This window comes from Colius striatus, chromosome 2 (genome assembly GCF_028858725.1).
Source record: "Colius striatus isolate bColStr4 chromosome 2, bColStr4.1.hap1, whole genome shotgun sequence".
Taxonomy (NCBI): Eukaryota; Metazoa; Chordata; class Aves; order Coliiformes; family Coliidae; genus Colius; species Colius striatus.
The window spans coordinates 51,733,367-51,756,215 of NC_084760.1; the positions used below are offsets into that span (position 1 = coordinate 51,733,367).

At 37.5% G+C, this 22,849-nt stretch overlaps 1 protein-coding gene across 1 annotated transcript in view; it reads right to left on the minus strand.

Annotated features, from left to right (window-relative positions):
• The window catches only part of HDAC2 (histone deacetylase 2), a 23,807-nt gene extending 1,343 nt beyond the window's left edge, over nucleotides 1-22,464 (minus strand). Inside the window, exons 1-12 of the mRNA XM_061990545.1 lie at nucleotides 22,266-22,464; nucleotides 14,927-15,039; nucleotides 14,429-14,546; nucleotides 13,479-13,553; nucleotides 13,045-13,183; nucleotides 10,909-11,050; nucleotides 7,389-7,481; nucleotides 7,173-7,281; nucleotides 5,609-5,749; nucleotides 3,548-3,656; nucleotides 1,334-1,464; nucleotides 318-473 (exon numbers count right to left, since the gene is read on the minus strand). Of these exons, the coding sequence (XP_061846529.1) occupies nucleotides 318-473; nucleotides 1,334-1,464; nucleotides 3,548-3,656; nucleotides 5,609-5,749; nucleotides 7,173-7,281; nucleotides 7,389-7,481; nucleotides 10,909-11,050; nucleotides 13,045-13,183; nucleotides 13,479-13,553; nucleotides 14,429-14,546; nucleotides 14,927-15,039; nucleotides 22,266-22,317 (1,378 nt within the window). The 5' untranslated portion in view covers nucleotides 22,318-22,464. The remainder of the gene's footprint in view (nucleotides 1-317; nucleotides 474-1,333; nucleotides 1,465-3,547; nucleotides 3,657-5,608; nucleotides 5,750-7,172; nucleotides 7,282-7,388; nucleotides 7,482-10,908; nucleotides 11,051-13,044; nucleotides 13,184-13,478; nucleotides 13,554-14,428; nucleotides 14,547-14,926; nucleotides 15,040-22,265) is intronic.
• Nucleotides 22,465-22,849: the final 385 nt, after the last annotated feature.

A 22,849-nucleotide genomic window follows, 5' to 3' on the forward strand; every position in this document is an offset into this window, starting at 1 on the left:
ATGAGAACAAACATTTTGCATAACATATTTAAAGCAAGAACTTTCTAACCTCTATTTTCATGAAGCTATACAAATCCCTGGCTCTAAGATTTCAAGTTTGTGGGGATGCAACAATGACTCTTGCCTGAAAACACTATTTCTAGTGTGAATAGCTGCATCTTGAAACTGATTAATTTGAAATAGATGCTTTAAATATGACGGAAAAAAATAGATCATCTCGACAACTAATTAACTGCTAACAGAAAACATCTATTTCTCCTGGTAGAACTGACATTGGCAGTTCTAAAATACAGGGTGAAATCACACAAGAATCCTACCTGCTTTTTTGTCCTCTGTCTCTTTTTTGTCTTCCTCTATCCTGGCTTTCTTTGCTCCTTTCTTATGATCTGCAACATTCCGTCGTCCACCTTCCCCTTCATCTTCAGAATCTGAAAATTCTTCATCACAGGCAATGCGCTTATCAGATGCTCGAACTAGGAGTCAGAGTTAGGAAATTAATTGAACATTAAATACAACTACAAAAGGCCTAACAAAAAAGAACTATCAAATTAAGTAATAATACACTGTCATAATTTAATGTTGATGAACTAAATCATGGATAAAAATACTTTCTTTGAAGATACTCTGTGAATCTCACAATGATTTCTGAAAATAGCTTTGCAGAGACACAGAGGGAGGGTGGGAGTATTTTAACACATACCAAATTAATTTGAAATACTGAAAACTAAATCACAGCAGAAAACATTAAGGCTTTAAGAGTTGAAAAAATGGACAGTGCACCAGGAAAAGGTTGCAGAATTATTCCCATCACCATCAAAAAATGTTAAATGTAGCAGAGAATTATTGGCTATAGTTGAAGAACATCTCTTTGTCCATACAAAGACAATGCAAGTACAGAAAATCTCCCTCACAGCACAGAAGGCAAATAAAATATGTTTTTAAAAACACAGTATCTCACTTCATGCAATGGGGAATGCTCCATTTTTTTGTGAATAGGGAAAGACAGAAGCCAAGTCCTGTATACTTTTAGTTCAAAATAATTTGAGACTTGTCAAATATCTGCTTTTTATTTGAAACATCCCGACTGTTTCATCGGATGCAAAAGCTCACATTCCTCCAGCACCTCTTTAGACCCCTTTAACAGGTTCAGGTTTGTGCACGGATAGCACCCTTGAGAATAGCAAAACTGGCAGACCACCGGCAAAATTTTTTTTTACTCAGGAAACAAAATCGCCAGGTTTCCAATACCACACTACTAGGACTAAGGTTCTGAACGATTAAATCGGAAGAGAATCTACTTAGACATGCTCTGTCATGAAAAGATATTTCTTACTAGAAATGCGTTTGTCTGGATCTTCTCCATCTTCATCTCCGCTGTCTTCATGAACGGCATCCTCAGGAATGGCCTGCATCTGTACACCAGGGGCATGAGGTAACATGCGCAAGTTTTCAAATAAGCGCTGCCTACAAGTAAGCGAGAGACAATAACAGAAAGTTATTGCTACACAGAAGCAGCATCTCCTTGGATTTTGTTCAATCCTGAAAACTCTGCATTCTAAATTAACCTGCTTTGCTTTATAGTCATCGTTTAATTAAAAAAAAAAAAGGCATGCCATGTTCAGAAAGTTTTCCGTCCCTAACACATCATTAGTACCCATAGTGTGCTTGACCGCCCTTTTCTTTGAACATTTTAAATAACTTCTTTCAACCAACTTCAGTCTTCAGTTCCCCATGAGTACTGTCCACTTGGGCTGAACTGAATGACAGTACTACTCTGTTTATAATAATCTAGAGTATCAAGCTGGATAATTAGCTATCCTCTAGTTAAGGCACTAAGACTTCCCAGCCACGTGCAGCAATGATGTCAGGGTCAAGCGTGATCCATCTGGATAAGATTCCTTATTGACTGTTTCAGAGAGAACAGAGACGTTCTCGTCTAAGCGACTGGATATAACCTCATGCTCCAAAGCACCATGTGCAGTAAAAAGGAAGGAAGAATACTGCGCTCAAAACTATCATTCCAAAGGAGTCCAAGTAGAGAGAAAGGTTTGGCAAGCGTCAGATATCAGCATTTGTAACAAGTGTCTTGGTATGCTTCTGCACAATGTGAAGAACTAAATGGCAACTAGTGCTTTTTTATAATCATTACTGTCTTTACTTCTTTTCTAACCACATGACCTGGCAAAGCAGTTTTGCCAATCTAGGGAGTCTCCTAAAGAGAGGTCTTGGGGAAAACATAAATCTAACTGAAGTAAGAAGAGTCTCTGAAACGATGGGCCATCACTCTGCTTGTGGATGCTAGAATGAGGACGTGAGACTGCAACTCTGTCAATGGCAACATACAATCTGTGCCCAAGGATGTGTTAAGTGGCAAGCAAGCTTTGCAACCTACTCACACCATGAAAGTTCACAGATACGCAATGTACAGCAAGCAGTCTGGCAAATCACCAGTTGAAGCGCTGTATCACTACTGATAAATTTTGTAAATTACATCAATGAAAAACAGGTGGGGCTTTTCCCCCACTTTCATGTTATTAAAAAAAAAATAAATAAATCACTTTTGATATATTGTGACATTTATATTATGAACACCACAGTCCATATACCAACCACTTCAAAAAATTAGTAATTTAACCGCAGTTTAACAAGTTTACAGGTTATAGGGGTACTGGCAAACTTACATAGCTAGCTTTGCATCTTTATTCAGCTATTTTTAGTAACCAAAAGAATTCCTGTGCACCGTCAACAGACTGTAAACTTTGGACAGAAGAGAGGGTTTATCCTTTTAAACCCAGAACGAGGACAAGCCGCAGTAAGCAAAAAGTACTTGAGGTTAACCAATTATGTCTTAGCAGTTGAGTACAGAATTGATTGTACGTATTCATTACTCCATCGCTGAAGTAAAATATTTGTTTACAATCAAAACTTCAGGTCCTGAGGGGGAATAAACTAAGCATCAGAACTGGCACAGTCTAAAAATACATACCCGCTATAGCTTGGCAATGAGCACTTCTCAAATCTTGTGGATTTGTCAAGCCACTGTCACTCAGCTGCCTGCACACGTATCGCTATCTTTCCACAGTTTTAGATGTCTGAGTGACTGCGTGACTTTTTATTTTTACAGCTGACAGCTACAAAGAATGACAGTCTTGGTTCATGCTTAGACATGGAACTGAGAATTGGAAATCCTAGTCATCACAGCATACCAGCTTCTTTCCTGGTGGGATAAACTTTCTACAAAATTAGAATGGGAAGCCAAGTAAAACAGTCATCTCTATGGTTGGTGGAAAAAGTAAAAATCCAAGCTGGGTCTTGAATTTTCATATTTATAGTCATAGGACTCCATAAGCATATATACTGTTACAGGAACAGACTTCTAAAAAGTCTCTTTTCCAATAGAAATGAAAAATACATCAAATCTTTTCAGTACTTTGTTTCAGTGTGTAACAGAGAAAGGTACACAGTTTTCAAAACAGCCTAACAATTAAACTCCTGGAGAAATGTAATACATATGACCTGCTTGACAGATTATGTTACCACTACTTACTTGATCTTCTCCATATATTCTGGTGTATTCTGATTAGTCATATTTGAAGGACTAATATGAAGCTTGAAATCTGGTCCAAAATACTCAAAGTAGTCATTGTATGGCAACTCTATAATCAAAAATACAGAAGACAATTTTGTGACTCCAAAAGATTATAAACATTTTAAATACAACAGTAGTTTTGACAGGATTTTAGTTGAGAATTATAAAAAACAAAGTAATCATGTAAGCAATACTTAAGCACTGTCTGAACTGTTCAGTCTTTTCCTCTAGATCATTCAATAGATGAATTTCAATTTGTTGGCAAAATACAAAGAGTAAGTTCTACTGTAATCATGTAAACATACATTGCAATGACATAAGTAACAAATTTGATAAAATAATTAATAATGCTACCTCTGCAGAAAACAAAATGTCAATTAAAATGACTTCTTACAGTTGTTTTCAAAGTAAGTCCAATTAGAAAGGCTTAAGTAAGCTATTCAAAACACTCCTACAGTAAAACTTAGATTTGAAGATCAGTTAGTTCAACATCCACGGTAAGCACTGTACAATGGTGTTTCAGGTCGCACAGGACAGGGGAAAACAGACAGATGGGGCCTCACTGATCTACGTGGACCTACTTTAGATGGGGTTTGGATCAGATGATCTCTAGAGATCCCTTCCAATTCCTACCATTCTGTGATCCTCTCATTTTTTTAATATTTTCACAGATTATGATCTCCTGAGTGGAACACCTAATCACCAAAAAGAATCATAGAATAGTAGGGTTGGAAAGGACCTTTGTATTCAGGACAATGGTAGTATTTTATATTGAATATGACTCTATACAGTAATAGAAATTAAAAAACCAAACTCTTAAGAAATAAGACACTGACATCCACTTCTAATTGAACCTTTCATCTTATCTCTTCATTTATGATTATGACAGGATAAGCAATCTTGTTAGGTGCATAGAAAGAAGACAGGAAGATCAAGTTGCTATTGCAACAGTTAGAAATGCACCGTTATTTCTCAGAATAGATTAAAGACGATAGGGACTCACAGAGTTGAAGAATGTTAAAAAAAAAAATCCAAAAGTTTCATATATATGCACTGAATGGGACATGCTAATGGAGGAAGTCTCAAGGTAAAAAAATACTACTGTCTCTTCAAAAGCTTTGGATGACAAAGAATATATATTGACTTGGCAGATGGAAAATATAGATCTTGAAAGGAACTATCTAAATGTTCTTTTCTCACTGACAGCAGCATTCCACTGAATTCTGACAGAGATACTAGGAATCCAGCAAGAGATACGTGAATAGCAAAAGGCTATCAGCACAAGTTGCAGCCCAACATGAAAACTGACAGTGACAGCAATAAATCAGTCTAGATGTCAATGTTATAAAAACATGTTCCAAAAAAATGTCCAGAAACATAGTTGTCCAGAAGTAAAGGGAGTACAGGATCTTTGGGGATCTTCCTCAGAAAAAAATTCACTATTTAACTATTGGAAAGAACTCTACTATGGCTTTTTTGATTTTTATTTTTTTAAGATAGCTTGTATAGTCAAAAGCAAGTAAATGGAAGAGTGGAAATCACTATGCTTTCACAGCACTGTAAGTCATTGATACAGTGAACAAACAGTTATGTTTTGTTACACAAAATGAAGACTTGTGTACTCATTTCTTATGAATGTTATATCCATGGTGCCTAATTTGCCCAAGACTATGCTGCTACAGTCAAAATGCAGTATATATTCTATATTCATACTATATACTGATGGCCTTCATATAAAAAATAATTACCAGTATGGTTCTGTATGGTTTACATGCTTTGAATTTTCAAAAAATGATCCAATAATTTAAAGCTTTTGCTGAGGTATAAAAAAGCCCCCAACCTTACATTTATTTAGTGCATAAGCTAATGAAAATTGGATAAATCTTAACAATAACTTTCCACATAGTTTGTTCCAAATTGTGACACTACAATTAGCTATAGAAGTACTTGCTATCTGTTCACTTAAATTCTCCCATGATTATTTCTTAGTATAATATTAATTTTGATATTAGTATTTACCATTAGGAATTTCACAATCTAAGGCAACAGCAGTTTCATAGGTCCAGCATCGAGCAACATTACGAATCGTGTATCCTCCTCCTCCTAACATCAGCAATGGCAAGTTGAAAGTCTTTACAACTTCCACACATTTAGCATGACCTGTCAAATACAGAAAGAGTTGATGATATACTCAAAATATCCATTAGAACAGAAAAATATACAATGATCTATTTAATCAGATGTGTGCAGTCACACAAGAAAGAAGTGAATTGATTCAAGTAAAATAGAACTGTCTTCCCCTAGATCTAAGCACAATCTCACATGAAGTCAAAATCTACAGATAAGAAAAGTAGGAAATACACTGAACATTATACATCCCAGTCTTCAGACTTTGCATGATGCTCTATCGCTGCTGATCTGAAATGCTCTTGGAATGATAAGTGTTTTTCCTTTTCACAACTGAGGTCAATACAGTGACAAATCTAGGGACAATTTCTCAAACAAATGCAATGGGGGAAGGAGAGAAAACATCAAATCAGTACTTGGTCCTTTCTACTTCTAAATTTGAACCTGTAGTAGAGGTTGCTAAGTCTTGCTTACAGAGCGAACTGGTGCCAAGACAGTACACACTCCAGGGAGATACAGCATATTGAAAGGCATCTGCAGGAGGCAGCAGCTCTCTTGGCTTCCAAGATATGTAAGATGGAAAAAAATCTGAGCTGTATGGGCAACTGAAGTAGCTTTGCCACCTGGTGCAAATCAAGAAAAGAACCCTGAAACACTGCAGACCCAACAGATACTATACTGTATTTTGTTGCCTAAAGAAGTTGTAATTGTCTCACTAAGAAAGCACAAAAATAAGAAAACTAATGAGTCAAATAGGCTGGATTCAAAGTTTAATGAAGGTGCAACATATATTTAATATTTTATCACTTAAATAATAATAAATAAAAACAAATTAAAACTTAACATTTATGTAGTTTGCTAAACTAATATCTCATACCAACTTTGAGAATGATGCTTTCAGGTAGAAATGTAAGTAATACTAAAATAAAATAATTCTATATAAGTTAATACAAATGAATGTTAATATTAGGCTCTGTATAACAAACATCACTATAAATTTAACAATGCAGTGAGTATTCTCGTTTCAGTGATACCTATTTTATGCCCAAGAAGGTGTCTGACGTTTAGTATCTGTAGTCCTACTAAGTGAACCACTAGTTTTATTATTTGCCCATCACAGTAAGTGTTGTAGTATGATGATCCTGCAATTCCAGAATGTTGCTTTAAAGCTACAGAAAGCCTGTGCATAGAAGAAAGAAAATCACTTGAGTGGCTAGGAGGAACATGGAAAACCAGGCTTCTTAACTTTTTTAGATGGACAGAAAGAAAGAGGCAATTTCTGTGTTTCTTTTGACCATCCCTGTATAGCAAAGAAAGAAAGGATTAATCATACTAATGAACAAAATCTTTGTGACTCCAGTCTTCATCATGCAAGTGTCTTGAAAAATAGTATGAAGGGTAAAGGTTTCTATTAAATAAAAAGTTATAGACAACACACACACACTTTTCTGCTTACCTTTAACAGTAAGATTAAAGCATCCCAGCCTGTCGCCAGACAGTGAATCTGCTCCACACTGTAATACCACAGCACTGGGCTGGTACATCTCCATTACTTTAGATATAATCTATAATCATTATAAAACAACAAGTCGTTAATTCATATGATGAAAATAAATCCACAAGATGACATTAATATATTTCCAAAGAGCTTAAAAAGAAAAAAAGTACTCACTGGTTTGAATATCTGTCCATATGATTCATCATCTATACCATCCCTCATTGGAAAATTAACAGCATAGTATTTGCCTTTTCCAGCACCAATGTCCTGTAAGCAAAGGTGACAATTTTTTTGTTATAAACACATGCTGGTATCCTGGAAAAAAGGTCTACACAGGTCTGCTAAGCTATTTTGTACCATTATTTGTGCCTATGAGGAAAAAGAGGTCAAGTACCTTACTTGATCCCCATTCTCCCATAAAATCTTCAAGTGTAGGAGTTGTACACCAAGACACCAAATTTGCAGTAAGTATATATGATTTAATTAAATATTTAAGACAAAAAGACAACTGATAAGTTTAGTCCAGCAAAAACAGTGAAGAAAAAACAAGCAAGAAAACCAAGACGACAGATATGTTTTCAGTGCTGCATAGAGGATCTGGACCCAATGTTTTTTAAACTATATTCTTTGCTCCAAATATAGGATGAAGAACTAGCTGCAGCAAAAGAAAGAGAAGAAAATCAAGCAGAGGCCACTTACAGGTGTCTCTGAAGAAACTGAGACTTTTAAACAAAAAAACTAATTTGCAGATTATTCTCAGTTCCATCAGGTGACAACACAGGAACTGTAGTAGTCTATCCTACCATCTTTCCAAGACAACATATGCATTAAAAATGCTTTTTAAATAAAAAAATTAGAAACTAAAAATTGAGTGAGCAAACCCTGAATCCATCCACTGCTATTTTGATCATCAGCTTAAAACCTAAAGATTTCTGCTTGACACACTTTCTTATTTCTTCCCTTTACATCATCACCAAGACAGATAGAAACTGATCCGGTTCAGAGTTCTCTGCCACTAACAAAGGTGCAATGGGGAAGACAGCAAAATGCAACTTGTTCAATTTGGCTGTAAACTATTATCAAACAGTGGTTCTGCAAAAAGACCACACTTCAGCTCCTACACCCTTGAAAAACTGATAAGTCACCAGTAGGATGGCCCACACTAGCTATTGAAAGTTTCACAAAGTTTTCCAGCTTCCTGAACAAAGTCTCCTTAGTAGTGAATGCAACAGTAATGTCACTTCCAGTAACTGTTTTCTGGGGGGAGAGAAGTGGGTGGAGGTTAGAAGACCCCCGTGGAATTTAACTCTAGCTGATCTGGAATACAACAGTTATCCAAGAATCTCCTGAAGTGAATCACTTAGGCTTTCAGACAGGGACTTTTCTGAGGTCATAATGCCTTGTTTTCCAGATTAAAAAAAAAAATAGTTTGATCGTTTGCATTCCAAGACATAGCAAAGCCTAATGTTCAGGTAATTTCACATTAAACAGGATAATTGCTATCTAGCCTGTGCTACTCAACAAATGTGGATGTTTTGCAACTGATACTTGCATTGGTTATGAACACTAAAGAAACAATACAATATTCTGATAGTTGCCCATTTGTCAAATTTCCTCACAGAACCTGGGACTCTTTGTACCACTATAGTCTCAACTGATCTATCTATCATCTAAGATGTGTAACACATCAAGTAACTTAAGGACACTGGAAATTCAGACTGCACACTACCTTCAATAGAAAATAGATGAATGCAGCTGAAATAGATAATCTCTCAGTTTCAGCTACATCAATGGAGCTGCAGTCACAAAATCATCAACTGATGCATGACTTGTTCCTGCACCACGTAAGCATAATCTGATCAGCAAACTAGATCAATGAACTAAAGAACTACAGAAACAAACTTGAATGGAACCCACTGACAAAAACAAAGATCGGATTTGGCTGTTGAAGGTGATGTGAATAACCAGCATCATCAGATCAAGTTGAGCAGAAGCAAGCAGCACAACCCTGTCCTCCTGAAAGAACACTGGCTTTTCAAAGACATAGTTGTCCCTTTAGTTCAATTAACTTTGCAAGCTCTGAAGATAGGACAAAGCTACTGTTTGTTGGTGTGGTGGTGTTTTTTTTCCCTATAGGGACATAATAATTGCAATAAACCCAGAAATCTGTATGCAGACAATGCTCATTTCAAAATACTAGTGAGCAGAACAGAATAAAAGTTACCATGCCTGAGGTACTGTTTGTCATTGCTGCTGCTAAAAAAACAAAAAATCCCTGTAAAATACAATATTCTATTTATTTCAATTGTGTTAAGTTCTTTATCCTGGGTGTGGTGAGGTGAAGAGTCCATAAAATTCTCTGTCAACGGGAAATGCTGTTTCTAAAAAGCCAAGATATGTAATCCTTCAAAAAAAAAAAAAAACTCTAGCCAAATTCAGCAACATCAGCTTGTCAGGACAAACATCCTGGGCTGAGCTGCTTTTTGTTTGAAGCACCACTACCACCTTGTGGCCAGTCGTGTTAAATCACATGGGTAAAAACAATGCTTAATCTGATTTCTACCCAATTCACATTTAGAATATATTTCAACAGAATCTAATAACTACAATAACATTGAGCTCCAACAAGCACACTGAAATGAATGCTTTGCACCCCACTGATTTAAAGCTCAGGTTTCATTTACTCCTCTGTCTGCTGAGTATCAGCAGCACACAGGGGAGAGCACACATTTCGAGAATATTAGCAGAAACACGAATAACTGCAACTCTTCAATCAGTTTAAAGATAGTAGGGAAGCAGTGAATTCTTTCCCTATGCTGCATATCAATGTTTTAGAAGTGTTTACAGATTTTTTTTTTTAAAAATTACTAATTGCACATACAAACTAATGTACAAAGTTGCTAATACCAGAGGAGCGACTTAGACTGGCAGAACCTCTGACAAAAAGAGGTTTAATGGAAGAACTTGAAGGAATATATTAATTCTAATACTTTAGATACTCTTTCAAGTTGTGAAGTGGAACAATTTCCTGTTCTAATGGACACAGTCTAAAATAAGGAATGACTAACTTTTCTGTGCTCGGCTTTGCCAGGGATTCTGCAACAGATTAAATGGTATTTTTCACAGACCAATGCTCCTTCTTTCAAGCTAGCTTTAAGGCTCAGTACACAATTGTCTGTGGGTCATGTTAATGTGTTTCAGCAGTGCACATCATGACAATTCAACACTTTATGACATAAGAAATATTCCATCTGTATTACTGAGCAAACAGAACACAGTAATTCAAGTTGCAACTACAATTTTGTGACTACTAAAGCTCTGCCAGGAAGTTATTCCAAGATCTGAAATAAGTTTTGAACCCATGGGATCTCCAAGCAGCTACATTTGACTGTGTGTGCAGAAGTGAAATGTACAGGTAACAACTGTAAGTATACCACACTGTCTTCCTAGAGACATTTTCCAAAATCTGAGTGATCTAAACTAATTATATATTTGCACTAAAGTTTCAGATCATTAATGCAGAAGTGAAGGTGTTGACTTGGTGTAGAATTAAGGCACTAATATATTTTTGGGAAGATTACTGCTGAACAATATTACTAGACATAGTTATTGTAACCTAATACTACACCAGCATTTACAAAGAAAAGAAAAAGAGCAAATTTATCATTTAATGAAACTTCATGTTCAACCTTACCCTAAGGTCCCCTGTGCCTGGAAAATATTCACCATACTTATGGAATGATACTGTCATGACACGATCTGTGGTATAAAATGCTTCTTCAACACCATCACCATGATGGATATCAATATCAATATACAACACTCTTTGGTGATACCTAGAAAGAAAATAATGTATGAAAAACTGTTATCTGTTCTAGTCATAATATATTGATATTCAATAGGCAAAACTTAACAGAAAACCTCAATCAAATACTAAAATCCAGATTGTTTTAATGATTTTTTTTGTTCAAGTGACTATATGCTCTTAGAATTCTCAATGTAGTCTGGATAGTAATGAACGCAAAAGAAATAATTTAGGTTTGTCATGCTTTTAGCATTTACCTCAGGTTTTCTCACTGTGTTTCTGTGCACACCACTTTGTTGTTTGAATCTAATGAATTTGCCCCTTTCCCACAGCATTTCTTTCTGCCATCTAAACAGTTACCAAACCAGTCTGCACTAAAACACTTCTTTGAATAGCATTGTGCCAGGAGCAGGAAGCATCCATGTTCCACAGGCCCCAAAAAAAGAAATTGAAATACTTATTTAAAATTTACTTTTCTTCTCCTGCTCTTCAACTTGTTAAAACAAGCACACTTATTGTTAGCATGAAATTATCACACTGCTGCTTTGTATTTCCTTAAATATTGCAAATTTTAGATCAGCTTATTTGAAATGGATAAAGAAACAATTTCTATGAAGCCTCAGAGCATTCAAAACAACAGTAAGAATCCCTTAAATTCTATGTTCAGTAAAGAACAAAAGTCTATCAACAATCAGAAGATGCATTTTCATCATGCTTTGCATGGTACTATAGAACATGAGTCTGAGCTGCCGTAACGTCATGTGGGCTAAGATTTTTTTTCTTTAACAAGACACTGAATGGGACTGTTTCCTGTGGTTACATAGCCCATTACTATTTGGAAAATTCCTTTGCATGCACACTAAGATAAAAAATTCAAGACTGGACTACAGAAAACCACACCTCTTTTCTTAGACTGCAGAGACAGATCCTGAATACATGCTGTACATTAAAATTAGTATCTTAATTATTATGTTAACTATTTGTTAGTGTCTTTAGAAACTTTTTCCATCTTTAAAAAAAAGACTTCCAGATTACAGCAGTTTCTCCCCCACCTCACTAACAGACTCAGTTGCTTCATTCACAAGAGTCAAATAGCTAGCATATTTTTTTTTTGTAAAAAATTAGATTTATTTGTTATTAGAAGGCCTACAGTCCTCTAAAGCAGTACAAGTAACATTGAGGATCTGACACTTGAGTGAAGCATTAGTGCTTGAAGTTAATTATATGATCACTTTTTCATTACTCCTCTCATTTTTTTATTTTGTGGTAACAGCAGCACAGTTGTTATTTCATTATTTATTCAAAACAGCCACATTAATTCATGTAACAACCCAAGAAAGCTCAGTACATGATCTTCCCTGAATATTCTTGTTTGGTTTAGTAACAACTCAAATTATAGGAAACAAGGAGGCATATTGAGATACCAAATGTGTGTATGATTGTGAGTGTAACAACTGCTCTACAGAGTCAGGGTAATGATAACATCTAGCTCACTCTTCTGTCGTGTGTAAGGATAGGAGATTAACATTTACAGAAAGCATGTAAGCCTGCCCATTTTCTGAAGTCTGATGCCCTAGTACTTCCCCATCATCTAGAATTACAGTATAAGACATTTTACAGGGTGCTGCATTGTTGCTTGGATCTTTAATATCCATTTACACACCTCGTCTGAGACTATGTCTAATCTCCTTTTTAAAAAAATCTGTTGTTGCTGCCTGCTTCCTTCAGCCTCCTTTACAAGCAAGTTCCAGAAATTGTCCTCTGTGTAAATAAATGCTCCTAAATACCTGTTTTAAATCTATATCCTACAAATTACCTTTTCAGCTTGCCTGTATTTTAGATTAAACTTCTTGCTGAAGCCAAACCAGGCAGAGCTTAAGAGTTTTCTTAATCAAAACTGCACACACTGAAAAAAGGCTATGAAAACTGAATGAAATAATAATTTACAATTAATACCTTAAAACATTTAAATACTTGATTTTGACACTTCATGTTAATTCTATTTTGTCCCCATTGTAAACTTACTTCAGCAACTCAAGGATGGCAAGCACAATATCATTGACGTAACAGAAACCAGATGCCTCCGATTTCTTGGCATGGTGAAGTCCTCCAGCCCAATTAACAGCCATATCTGTCTGTTGTCTGTTCAATTTTACCGCCCCAGCTGTAAACAAGAAGTGGAATGAAATGCAGTCAGAAACTTCAGAAGGCCTTTAAATCTGTTACATGAAATAGTATCTTATTTTTTAAATAAATTGATCCTGGATCTGATCTCTTACCAATACTGAGATACAGACTGTCAAATATAGGATTTATGAACTAACTGATATGCAATTTTCTGTATTAAAAATCTTCAAAAACTTACATTTGCTTCAGTTTTAAATATAATACTAAAGTTTTAAGTTGCTGATGTAAATGTAACAAAGCTACAAAATAGGTGGTAAACAACTTATACTTACCAACAGAGCCTCCAGTTGATAGCTGACAAAACTCAAAGAGGCCATCAAATACAGGACAATCTTCTCCAACATTAACTGTGGAGAAATATATGAGCTTTCAAAAACATAATTCCAACAGCATTGCTATATGCATGGATAACACTTAAGAGAAGCAATGCATAGTTCATTCAGCATTTTAGCTAGTCCTCTGCCCCCATCTCATTTTTTTCAGGCTCAATTTTAAACACCAAAACCAATGTAAAGTCTTTGTAATCTATGATGACTCTATTTTTTTCTTTTTCAGTTTCTAGGGGAAGCTTTGTCTCCTCATTAACAAGAAGTTAGATCATTTTTAGATTTTTGAAGAAGTGCTGATTAACATAAGTCACGCTAAGAAGTGCCCAACTACTTGGAAAAATAATTTGTTGAAAATAAGGCACCAAAAAGAGGTTACAATACTACCTTTCAAATTTACATAAAACCTGTGAAATGGCATTCCTGACTATTCCTATAATTAAAGAAATAAATTGACAGAACCAGTGATCAATAATGCACAATTTTTACAACCTCCTTCCAAAAGGAAGGAGTAACTTGTTTTCTTGACTACACACATTTCACACACTGATTCTTACTTCTCTACTCTTCTAAAAGCTAACGCAGAATCTTTCTGGAAAATAATGGAACAGATTTTAAGACACCTTTGCAAACCTAGAATACACTTGTGAAAGGAGAGGCAAAAATCTGTCCATAAGCTTAAAGAACATTTTTGCAAAGAGAGTTGCTCTTCATAGAAAAGTCCCAAAATTAGTGTAGCTCAAGGCATGGACACGTTTCTCTTGTTACAGTATTTCTCTAACTGGCCCACACCACTAAGCCATGTTCATCTCTCTAGTATTCATGAACATTTAGCTTTAAAAAATGCTAACCATCAAAGCATGTGTGCATAGATTTAGTCTAATGTTAACACTTACATCTCTGCATTTGCTTGCTGTACTCAGACATATTGTCAGGCCTTATTGATCGGAGAAATTTGATGTATTCATCACTATGGTACTTGGTCATTTCCTCAGCAGTAGCTTTGTGAGGTCGCTGATAACAAAAACAAGTTACAGAAATAATCAGAGTGCTCTGCAAAAATCAGCTAACAATTTGCTAAAACAACTTGAAAGAAATCTAGTTTGAAGGGAGAACAGTTAACTGATAGTAGTGCTGTTTTACATAAAACAAGGGCTACTCCATTGTTAGCATACAAGTCAATTAAGTCTTTGTGCAGTTCCACCAATGTAGGTCCCCCTAACACCCCACTCACCCTCAAATATAAAAATAGTGGTAAAAATTCTTTACTGGAGTTCTACCTCACTTCTTCTGGACATGGATAACAACCTGCTGTCCTCATCAGTCATAAAATATTTGAATATTTGAAGTTATTTTAAAATAACTTCAGTGGACATTCTATTTCTTATACTCACATAAATTTCCATTTTTCTGTATAAGCCATAATTCAGCAGCAGGTTGTGGGTCATTCGGATCCTATGAGGTTTCATTGGATGCCCTTGTCCATAGTAATAGTTTCCGATATCACCTGTTAAGATTACACAAGAGAATGGTTATTCATATCACAAAACAACTGTTCATTGCTGCTTTAAAAGAGTAATTCTCAGAAGGTAAGTAAGCAGATATGACCCCAGAAACAAACAAAAATGAGAAAGGGATTACCGCCTACTTCAAAAAGGCCAAGAGGAAAATTGTCCATAAAAGGTTGTATGTCAGAAGCAGAGGGCAAAAAGGAGGCAAATCCAATACTTTTACTAAAGCAGACAGTAGTGGAGAAGGAAAGATGCCTACAGAATGTTGTTTCAAATCAAAAGAATAATGGTCTATAACTGAAGAATAAAGTAATCAGAAATGGAAGTGGAACTCAAAAGCGAGCAGAAACTAGTGATGATATAACCACGTAATAGCACAAACAAGGCTGTAGTAAAACCTACCACTTTGCAGGAGCTGATTTCAAGATACTGTCCTCAGCCTGCCCTTAACTCCTAACACTAGCAGTTACATTTCAGAAATTGGCTTCAGATCCATTGCTGCAATCACATGCACAAACACTCCCCTGATACCTGCTGCTAAAGAACCTTGTAATCCAGATTAGACTGTCTCTGTCAAATTGGAGAGCAACTAGACATGTGATTAAGATGAAAAATTTGACACCCATTTCCAAGAAAATAATGGCTGCTATTATGGGCTATTAAGTTTTCCCCCCAGCTCAGATACTGTTAGAATATACACACCTCTACTTTGAACACAAGATATTCTGAGGACACAAACAATTTTAAACCAAACTATCAGTCTGAATGTTTCTGGGAATGTGGGCAAGCCCAAAAGGTATGTCTAGTTGTCAGTGGCTTTCAGATGGAGAATTCCGTTAACAACTGCTTGCAATAGCATCTCTTTTCTATTTGATCAGATTTCCTGGTAGGATTAGTGAACTTTACCCTCTTGAGATTTTTACTTTTCTTTAACATCCTCCAACATGCTATGCTTTGTCCACTGGGAATGAAAGAAACACTATTTTCACCATGTCATGCTATTTTACACTTTTTATTAGTCAGAGAAGACAACTACAAGACAGCTTTAGTTTCACCACTTCAACATCAGCTTCATCTCAGGAGGAAGGGAAAATGTCAGATCGAAGTAGGATCATCAACTACCAAGAAAAGCAAGCATTACAGTATAAGTCTCAAAGCATTCAAAAATTCAGCTTTTAAAGTGACAAGGAGAATAAAGACACTTATGAAAACAGATACAATCTCATGTAAAGTGAGATGAAGTTATCTAGAAAAACCATCGCTCAACACCTAGCCCTTAGCTATCCCATAACAATGGGAATGCCAAGTTCTAGCATTAAGAATTTGGAAGAATTTGGATCTACTCCTAACTTGGATATTGAGAGTAGCACTTCTTGTCAATTACTAATACCTGGGGTCTTGCAGATAACTGCAAGCCTGCAGTTTTGGTCACATGTAAGTCAAGAGCAAAAGTATCCAGTGAGTATAACAACACTCCTTCCCTCCAGTAAAAACATTTCCAAACATTTTACAAAACAATACCTAACAGAATTGGTGATTAAGAAAGATCCATCATAGCTCTTTGAAACTAATGACTAGAGATGAAAAAAACCACCATTTACTAGTCCTACTTTGTTTTACGAAGTTACTGTTAAGCACCAGATTTACAAAGCTTCAGACTAGTAAGAGCTTAAAATTTTTAAAGTTTTAAGGCATGAGTGACTAACATCCACTAACATGATGCTCTTGACAAAACTTCATTCCAAATGCTTCTGTGACTTAATGAACACATATGTATTTTATACTTTTTTTAACAGGTCATTTCATTAACTGCTTCAGCTTATGTAGTCACCACTGATACTTTATTTAGAATGCTGATGGATAAGGAAGCAGACAACTAATTATTTTCTATCTTATGTAATATGTAAGAGCTGTTATTTTCCCTTATAATATCCTTCAATATATTTCAATTGAATCAACTGAAGCCGATCAATAGATTCAAAATTAAGCACCTTCTACACTGCCCACTTAAACCCCAATCAGTAAATTAAGCTTATCTTTTAACTTTAACTTTATTTTTTACCAGAAAAGAGAATTTTTTTAAAGAAGTGTCAAGTTGGTAAATTTAATGTAAGCTTATTTAATCAAATAGAAGTTCTGTGGGTGAATATCTAGTAGAAGCATACTGACCTTTCCATATTAAAACTTAGTATTAAAGACTAGCAGTAGGTAACAATACAATACACTTTAGCAACAGGCAATACCAGTAACATCTTTCAAGTCTTAGCATCGACAACAAAAAGGGGTTTTGGCATTAGCCTTAAAACAATAAATTCAAAGATATGGACAAAAAGTCCATTAAATTCTGCAAGTGACTGTTGCAATGTGTATGTTGGCACAAGTGGGGAAGGTAAAGGTATGCAAGAGGTTCCTCTCTCTTCATTAGATTTCCAGACAACATCACATCACAACGAGAATCCATGTGGGAGACATATTCCTGTGGTGAATGCAAAGGTGTCAAAGATCTCTCCTTTACCCAGTGAAGGAGAAGATGCCATTCTTGGTACAAACATTTCATCCACTGACCTGAAACCCGTGTATTTCTTCTTCATATATCACAGCGTTACTCTGGGGAGAAAAGCAAGCTGTACCCAGAGCTAGTGTGTGTAGGGATGGGACACCTCCCTTGCTGACAGAGCTATAAAGTTCTGCACTTAGTGCCAGACCAACTCTGACTAGAGTATGCGTAATTTGAGAAACAGTACAGTGAGACCAAAAGGACAAGACGGTGTGAGTACTTGATCCTGAACTTGTTAATATAAAGGTAAAAAAAAATCACACAGAAGTGTTACAAACATATTTTACAACACTCTCCAGCGTGGGCGCACATAGGAAGTGCAAAAGAAAATAACAAAACTGAGAGAGGAAATGGAGAGAAAAAATGCAAAGTAGCGCACGCAGAAAGTTGTCAATCTTTCCCAGCAAGGCTTCAAAGATTAAAATTTACTATTCTATACCAGTAAAAATGCCAGCTAAACGGCTCTCATCGAAAAGTAACAAGATAATCCCTGAAAAGTTGAGTCCATAATTAAAGAGATGAACCAAGTGGCAGTTTGATGTTAACGTGTCCTGCACAATTCACCAAGTGATGGAAAACGTGGTACAAATAACCAGAAGAACCACTCAAAAATTGTCAGACACACTTTCATGTTCTGAGTTCAAATATATATGTCAAAATAAATTACTTCAAACGAGTTACCTAAATTCTAGAGAGAGAGAGCTATCAAATAAAATTAAGCCCACAATTACTTTAATGAATCTAAGTTTTAGACAAGCACTTCTCTACCTGAGTCTTCAGCAAGGTCTAGAGACGTTAAATATTCTAATACGTAGAAAAACATGCCCTAATAGAACTTTGTCGGTCTGACAAATACACAACTGGCTAATAAAAGTTGTTACATTCCCCCATTAGTCTCTCTAGTTACTTACAGATATATAGAAAAATAGCACCTTTAAACTAACCCATTACAAAACAGTCCTGGTCACCTGAAGAGGAAACATGACATTTATCTTTCTTGATATTTTGTAACTTGTAAGTCACATTACTTTGTAACTTTGCTAGAGACAAATTACATACACTAACCATATCTCTGCTTACTTCAAGTGCAGTTACCATGAAATCATGAGGTATTTCAGAATTGCATCAAGGGCAGAAACTGAACTGCTACAATGAAAGTCACATTAAAAAAATAAAGGTAGTTACGTGTGTATGGACTTTTGCAATACAAACTAGTGAACTCACATAAAGATGAATGTAAAACAGATAATCTATGTCTGATCAGTTCAACAAACAGCTATTTTAAAAGGCCCAAAATTACTGCGTTAGTATCTGAAGGGTTGGGGGTTCTGTATCGGTTTGTTCAATTAAGCAGATGGCAGAAGATCAGTAAATTTCTGACTTTTGAGCCCTGAGCAGAGCTGGACATCACTGCTGTATCTGGAAGCCACTGCACAAAGCATTCATAAATTCTGGTGAAACTCTTCAGTTAAAGCTTAAATGTGCAGATCTGATAAACTTAAATTAGAAACGTTAATACACTTAAATAGTTTCTGAATATAGTAGCATACTGCTCTATTAAAACAGGTTTAGTCTCGTCTTTATGGGTGGAATCAACCACATTCTGATGCAGACCTCTCAATTTTTTTTAATGAAGGTAGCGCCTTTTGAACACCCACATTAAACTATGCACAAGCACCAATCTAAACAATGTTGCTAGTGCACTGGCATGGACTAAATACAATTATTAACTGTAACCATGCTAGTTACTCTCTGATTCTCTAGGGCTGTGCTTTGTTATACAGGAGTACTGAGTTGGAAAGACTCTCTGGGTCCTGTCCTCATTGCTATGGGCAGCTTTACACATACCTGTTTTGGAAGGGGCCTGAACAGAACTACCTGCAATACTGTGTCAACAACCTAAAGACACATGGTAAGAGGCTAAAATGAAAGATACAGTATCCTTCCATATCTAGCATGATTCTAAGCAGTGTGAGGAAAAGACCTTGCTAAGCTATGGCCATATATCTATATTAAGACTAGAAACATCAGTTGAAAATATTTCAGATGACTATTTTATTTTGTATATTTTCACTTCTTCCTATAGTATCCTGGCTCAAATTTAAACAAAAATTCCTTATCTATGCAGGATCACAAGTAACACGAATTCTGCAAACTGGATGTGGCTATTACAAATAAACTGCAGAAAATGCAACAAAGATTCATCTATGCAAAGTTTATTGCTCCTAGATACAGTGTGATGGCTATTAAAACTGCTAATAATCAGAAAACATTCATGTTAATAGACTCTGAGAAAACTTGGGAAGTGATAGGCTAATCTAAAGTAACTTGAAATGACAAACTGAGTTTCATAAAAAGCTTGTAACAATTTATTGTATCTAAGAAGAGATGCATATGTGCTTCTAGTACTTTCAGCACTTTTTAGTTTATACCTTTAAACAGAGTGAAAGTTCATGTGGAGGGACAATTATGACAAAAAATGCTCATTTACTTCAGTTATAACATCCTTGGACATATATCACCATATCAGTTGTGTGCTTGAAGTATCATTGTGTTTTCTGGTTTTGGGCTACTTAAGGCTTCAAATTTTCCCCTTGCTTTGATTCAAGACTTTCCTGGTACAACACAGTTACAAAATACTCAGAATCACCAGATGAATCAAAAAAGAACATTACAAACAGTTATCGTAGGTATTAAATACAAAATTTTACCCAATAATTCTACTTCCAAAAGAAGTGTAAAATAACTGTTGGCTTTGGCAACAAAAAACAAGACATCAAAAACATTCCAAGGCTGTTAATTTTTGTCACATAGAAAGCATTTAAAAAAAAACAAAAAAACCCACTCCTACAACACTACTTTCTCTACATTATTGTTAAATGCATTTAATCTAGCCTACATATTCAAATAAGATAGGAGTTACACTGCTTTTAAGTTGCCATTGTCCTGCCACTTCTAAAGTTGTTCCTTTTCCAGTTTCTCCCTCCTCTTCACTAGATTAGCTTTTTTTTCTGTTAAGGAAGTCTAATTCTAGCACTGAGTACCAAAATCCAGAGATCACAAAAAAACTGAAGATATCGATAACTGGTAAACCGTAGACACCTGATTTTCCTAGGGAAAAATAAAAAAGAAAAAGGGGGAGAAAAAAGCACATACTAATAAAAAAATCCCAAAACTCAAAATCATGCAAATATTTGCAGAGAGAAAACTCCTAAACGATCATTGCAGTCTTCCTTTCAATAAGGCAAAGAGTGATTTCTCTTCCCTAAGAAAAGTAAGATCCCAGTCTCACCAAAATTATCCCTAACAGGGGCCTCCTTTCCCCTTTAGGCTGAACAAAGAACCAGAGCTAGCAACAAAGAGAAGGGGGCGGCAACCAGTACTCTGCCTCCTTTAGTGTGGTTAAAAAAAACCAAGACAGGCCCCACAAGATCTGCCATTTCTAAAGAATGGCAGATTTGCTACAGCAACAGACACCTTTGATATCTTAGTGAGCTGAGCCATTCATTTCCAAAATGGTGAAAACACCGAAGCATATGGCCAAACAGCCTCAACCTCTGCTTCCCAGCTACTACCAATACCAGTTTCAGATGCCAACTGAAAGGATTGTTACAACAGTTAGCAATTTAAAACAAAACAAATCTCTTAACTAATCTGACCAACGAGTTCACCCTCCCAATACAAAAAAAAAAAAAAAAGAAAAGAAAAAGAAATAAGATCAAATACAAACTCAAGAAGAAAACAAAAAGTTCTTGCTGTTGGGGCCAGAGAGAACCACAAATAAGTTGCTGCAAATATCTGAAACTAAGTGCAAGCTTCACGTACTCTTTCGAGGTGACTGACAGTGCAGATCACAAGTCATCGTGTCCCCATCAGACAAGCGAGTAAACTCAGAAGGCCTGCAAGCAACTCAAATTTCACTATTATTAAACACCTACGCATGCAACTTTCGTGTTTTTCCAGAAGAGAGGCTCGCGGAAGCCAAACCTCAACTCTGATGTGTGTTCTTTGGGGACGGACATACACACTCAGAGAGTCCTCCTGCCCCCTCCCCACATCAGATCTATGTATGCGAGATAGAGATAGGGGAAGGCCTCAGCGCAAAAAAATCACCAGGTGCCGTTGCTACACATGGCCTAGACTTTTTTTTGCAGGGGAGGAGCCAGAGACAGCAGGGACTCCAACGCCTCTGGGCTCGGTGGATGGAGGGGAGTGTCTCAACTTTTCTTCTTCTTTGAGAGGGTGAAGGAGGGGAGGTGGGGGGGGGTGTATCTCTGTGGATGAAACAATAGATAAGAGCATTCACCACCGGGTTCCGCAGCAGGCCAGGCAGCACCCCGACCCGCACTTCGCCCGGCTCCGACCCCCCGCCGGCTCTCGCTGCCCTCACACTCTCGCCCGGCGGCCACCGGGGCTCAGCCCTTAGGCGGGGAGCGAGTGCGCAAGGCCGATGGCGGGAGGGGTGTGCGGTGGCGCTGGTGGAGGTGGCGGGGACCCCCGACCGGGGCCGCCATGGAGCTGGGCGGGGAGCTCGTTCCGCGGAGGGAGGGAGAGATCGGGCGCCCATAATGGCGGGGGACGGGGACAGGCCGCCCCGGACGGCCCTCAGAAGGGCTCCCCCCACTCTCTCACACACGCGCGCGCTCCCGCGCCGGCCCCGCTCACCGTCATAATAGTAGCAGACTTTCTTCTTGCCGCCGCCCTGACTGTACGCCATAGGGCCGCCGAGCCGGGGCCGGGGGAGGGAACGGGACGCCGAGGTGAGCGCCGGTCCGGCACAGAGGGAGGGAGGGGGCGGGCGAAGGCAGCGGCGGGAGAGCGGGAACTCGCGACGCCGGGCCACGGGCAACGCAAGCGGGCCCGACCATCGACAACGGGAGGGGGAGCAAGTGGGGCGCGCCCAATCCGCAGCCGCCGGGGGAGTCGAGCGAGAGAAAGAGGCAGAGAGGAAGTGCGCGTTCGACTGCAGGATTCGGCTGCTTGTCCCTGCCTTTGTTGCTTGTTCGCACACAGATTCAGGAAAGAAGACTGCGGAAAGTCCCCACGAGCGGATTCTTTGAAAAAGCTCTTTCCTTGTCCACCCCCACACTACACAGTGGTACGGTCCACCGGCGGGCCTCGGGCTCTGTCACCGCCCCTCGGCGGAGCCCTCTGGCGCATGCGCCGTAGGAGCGCCCCATCCGGCGCGATGCGGCCTCTGCGTTGCATGGCGGATCAGCGGGGTTGTAGCAAGGTGCGGGAAGCCGTTA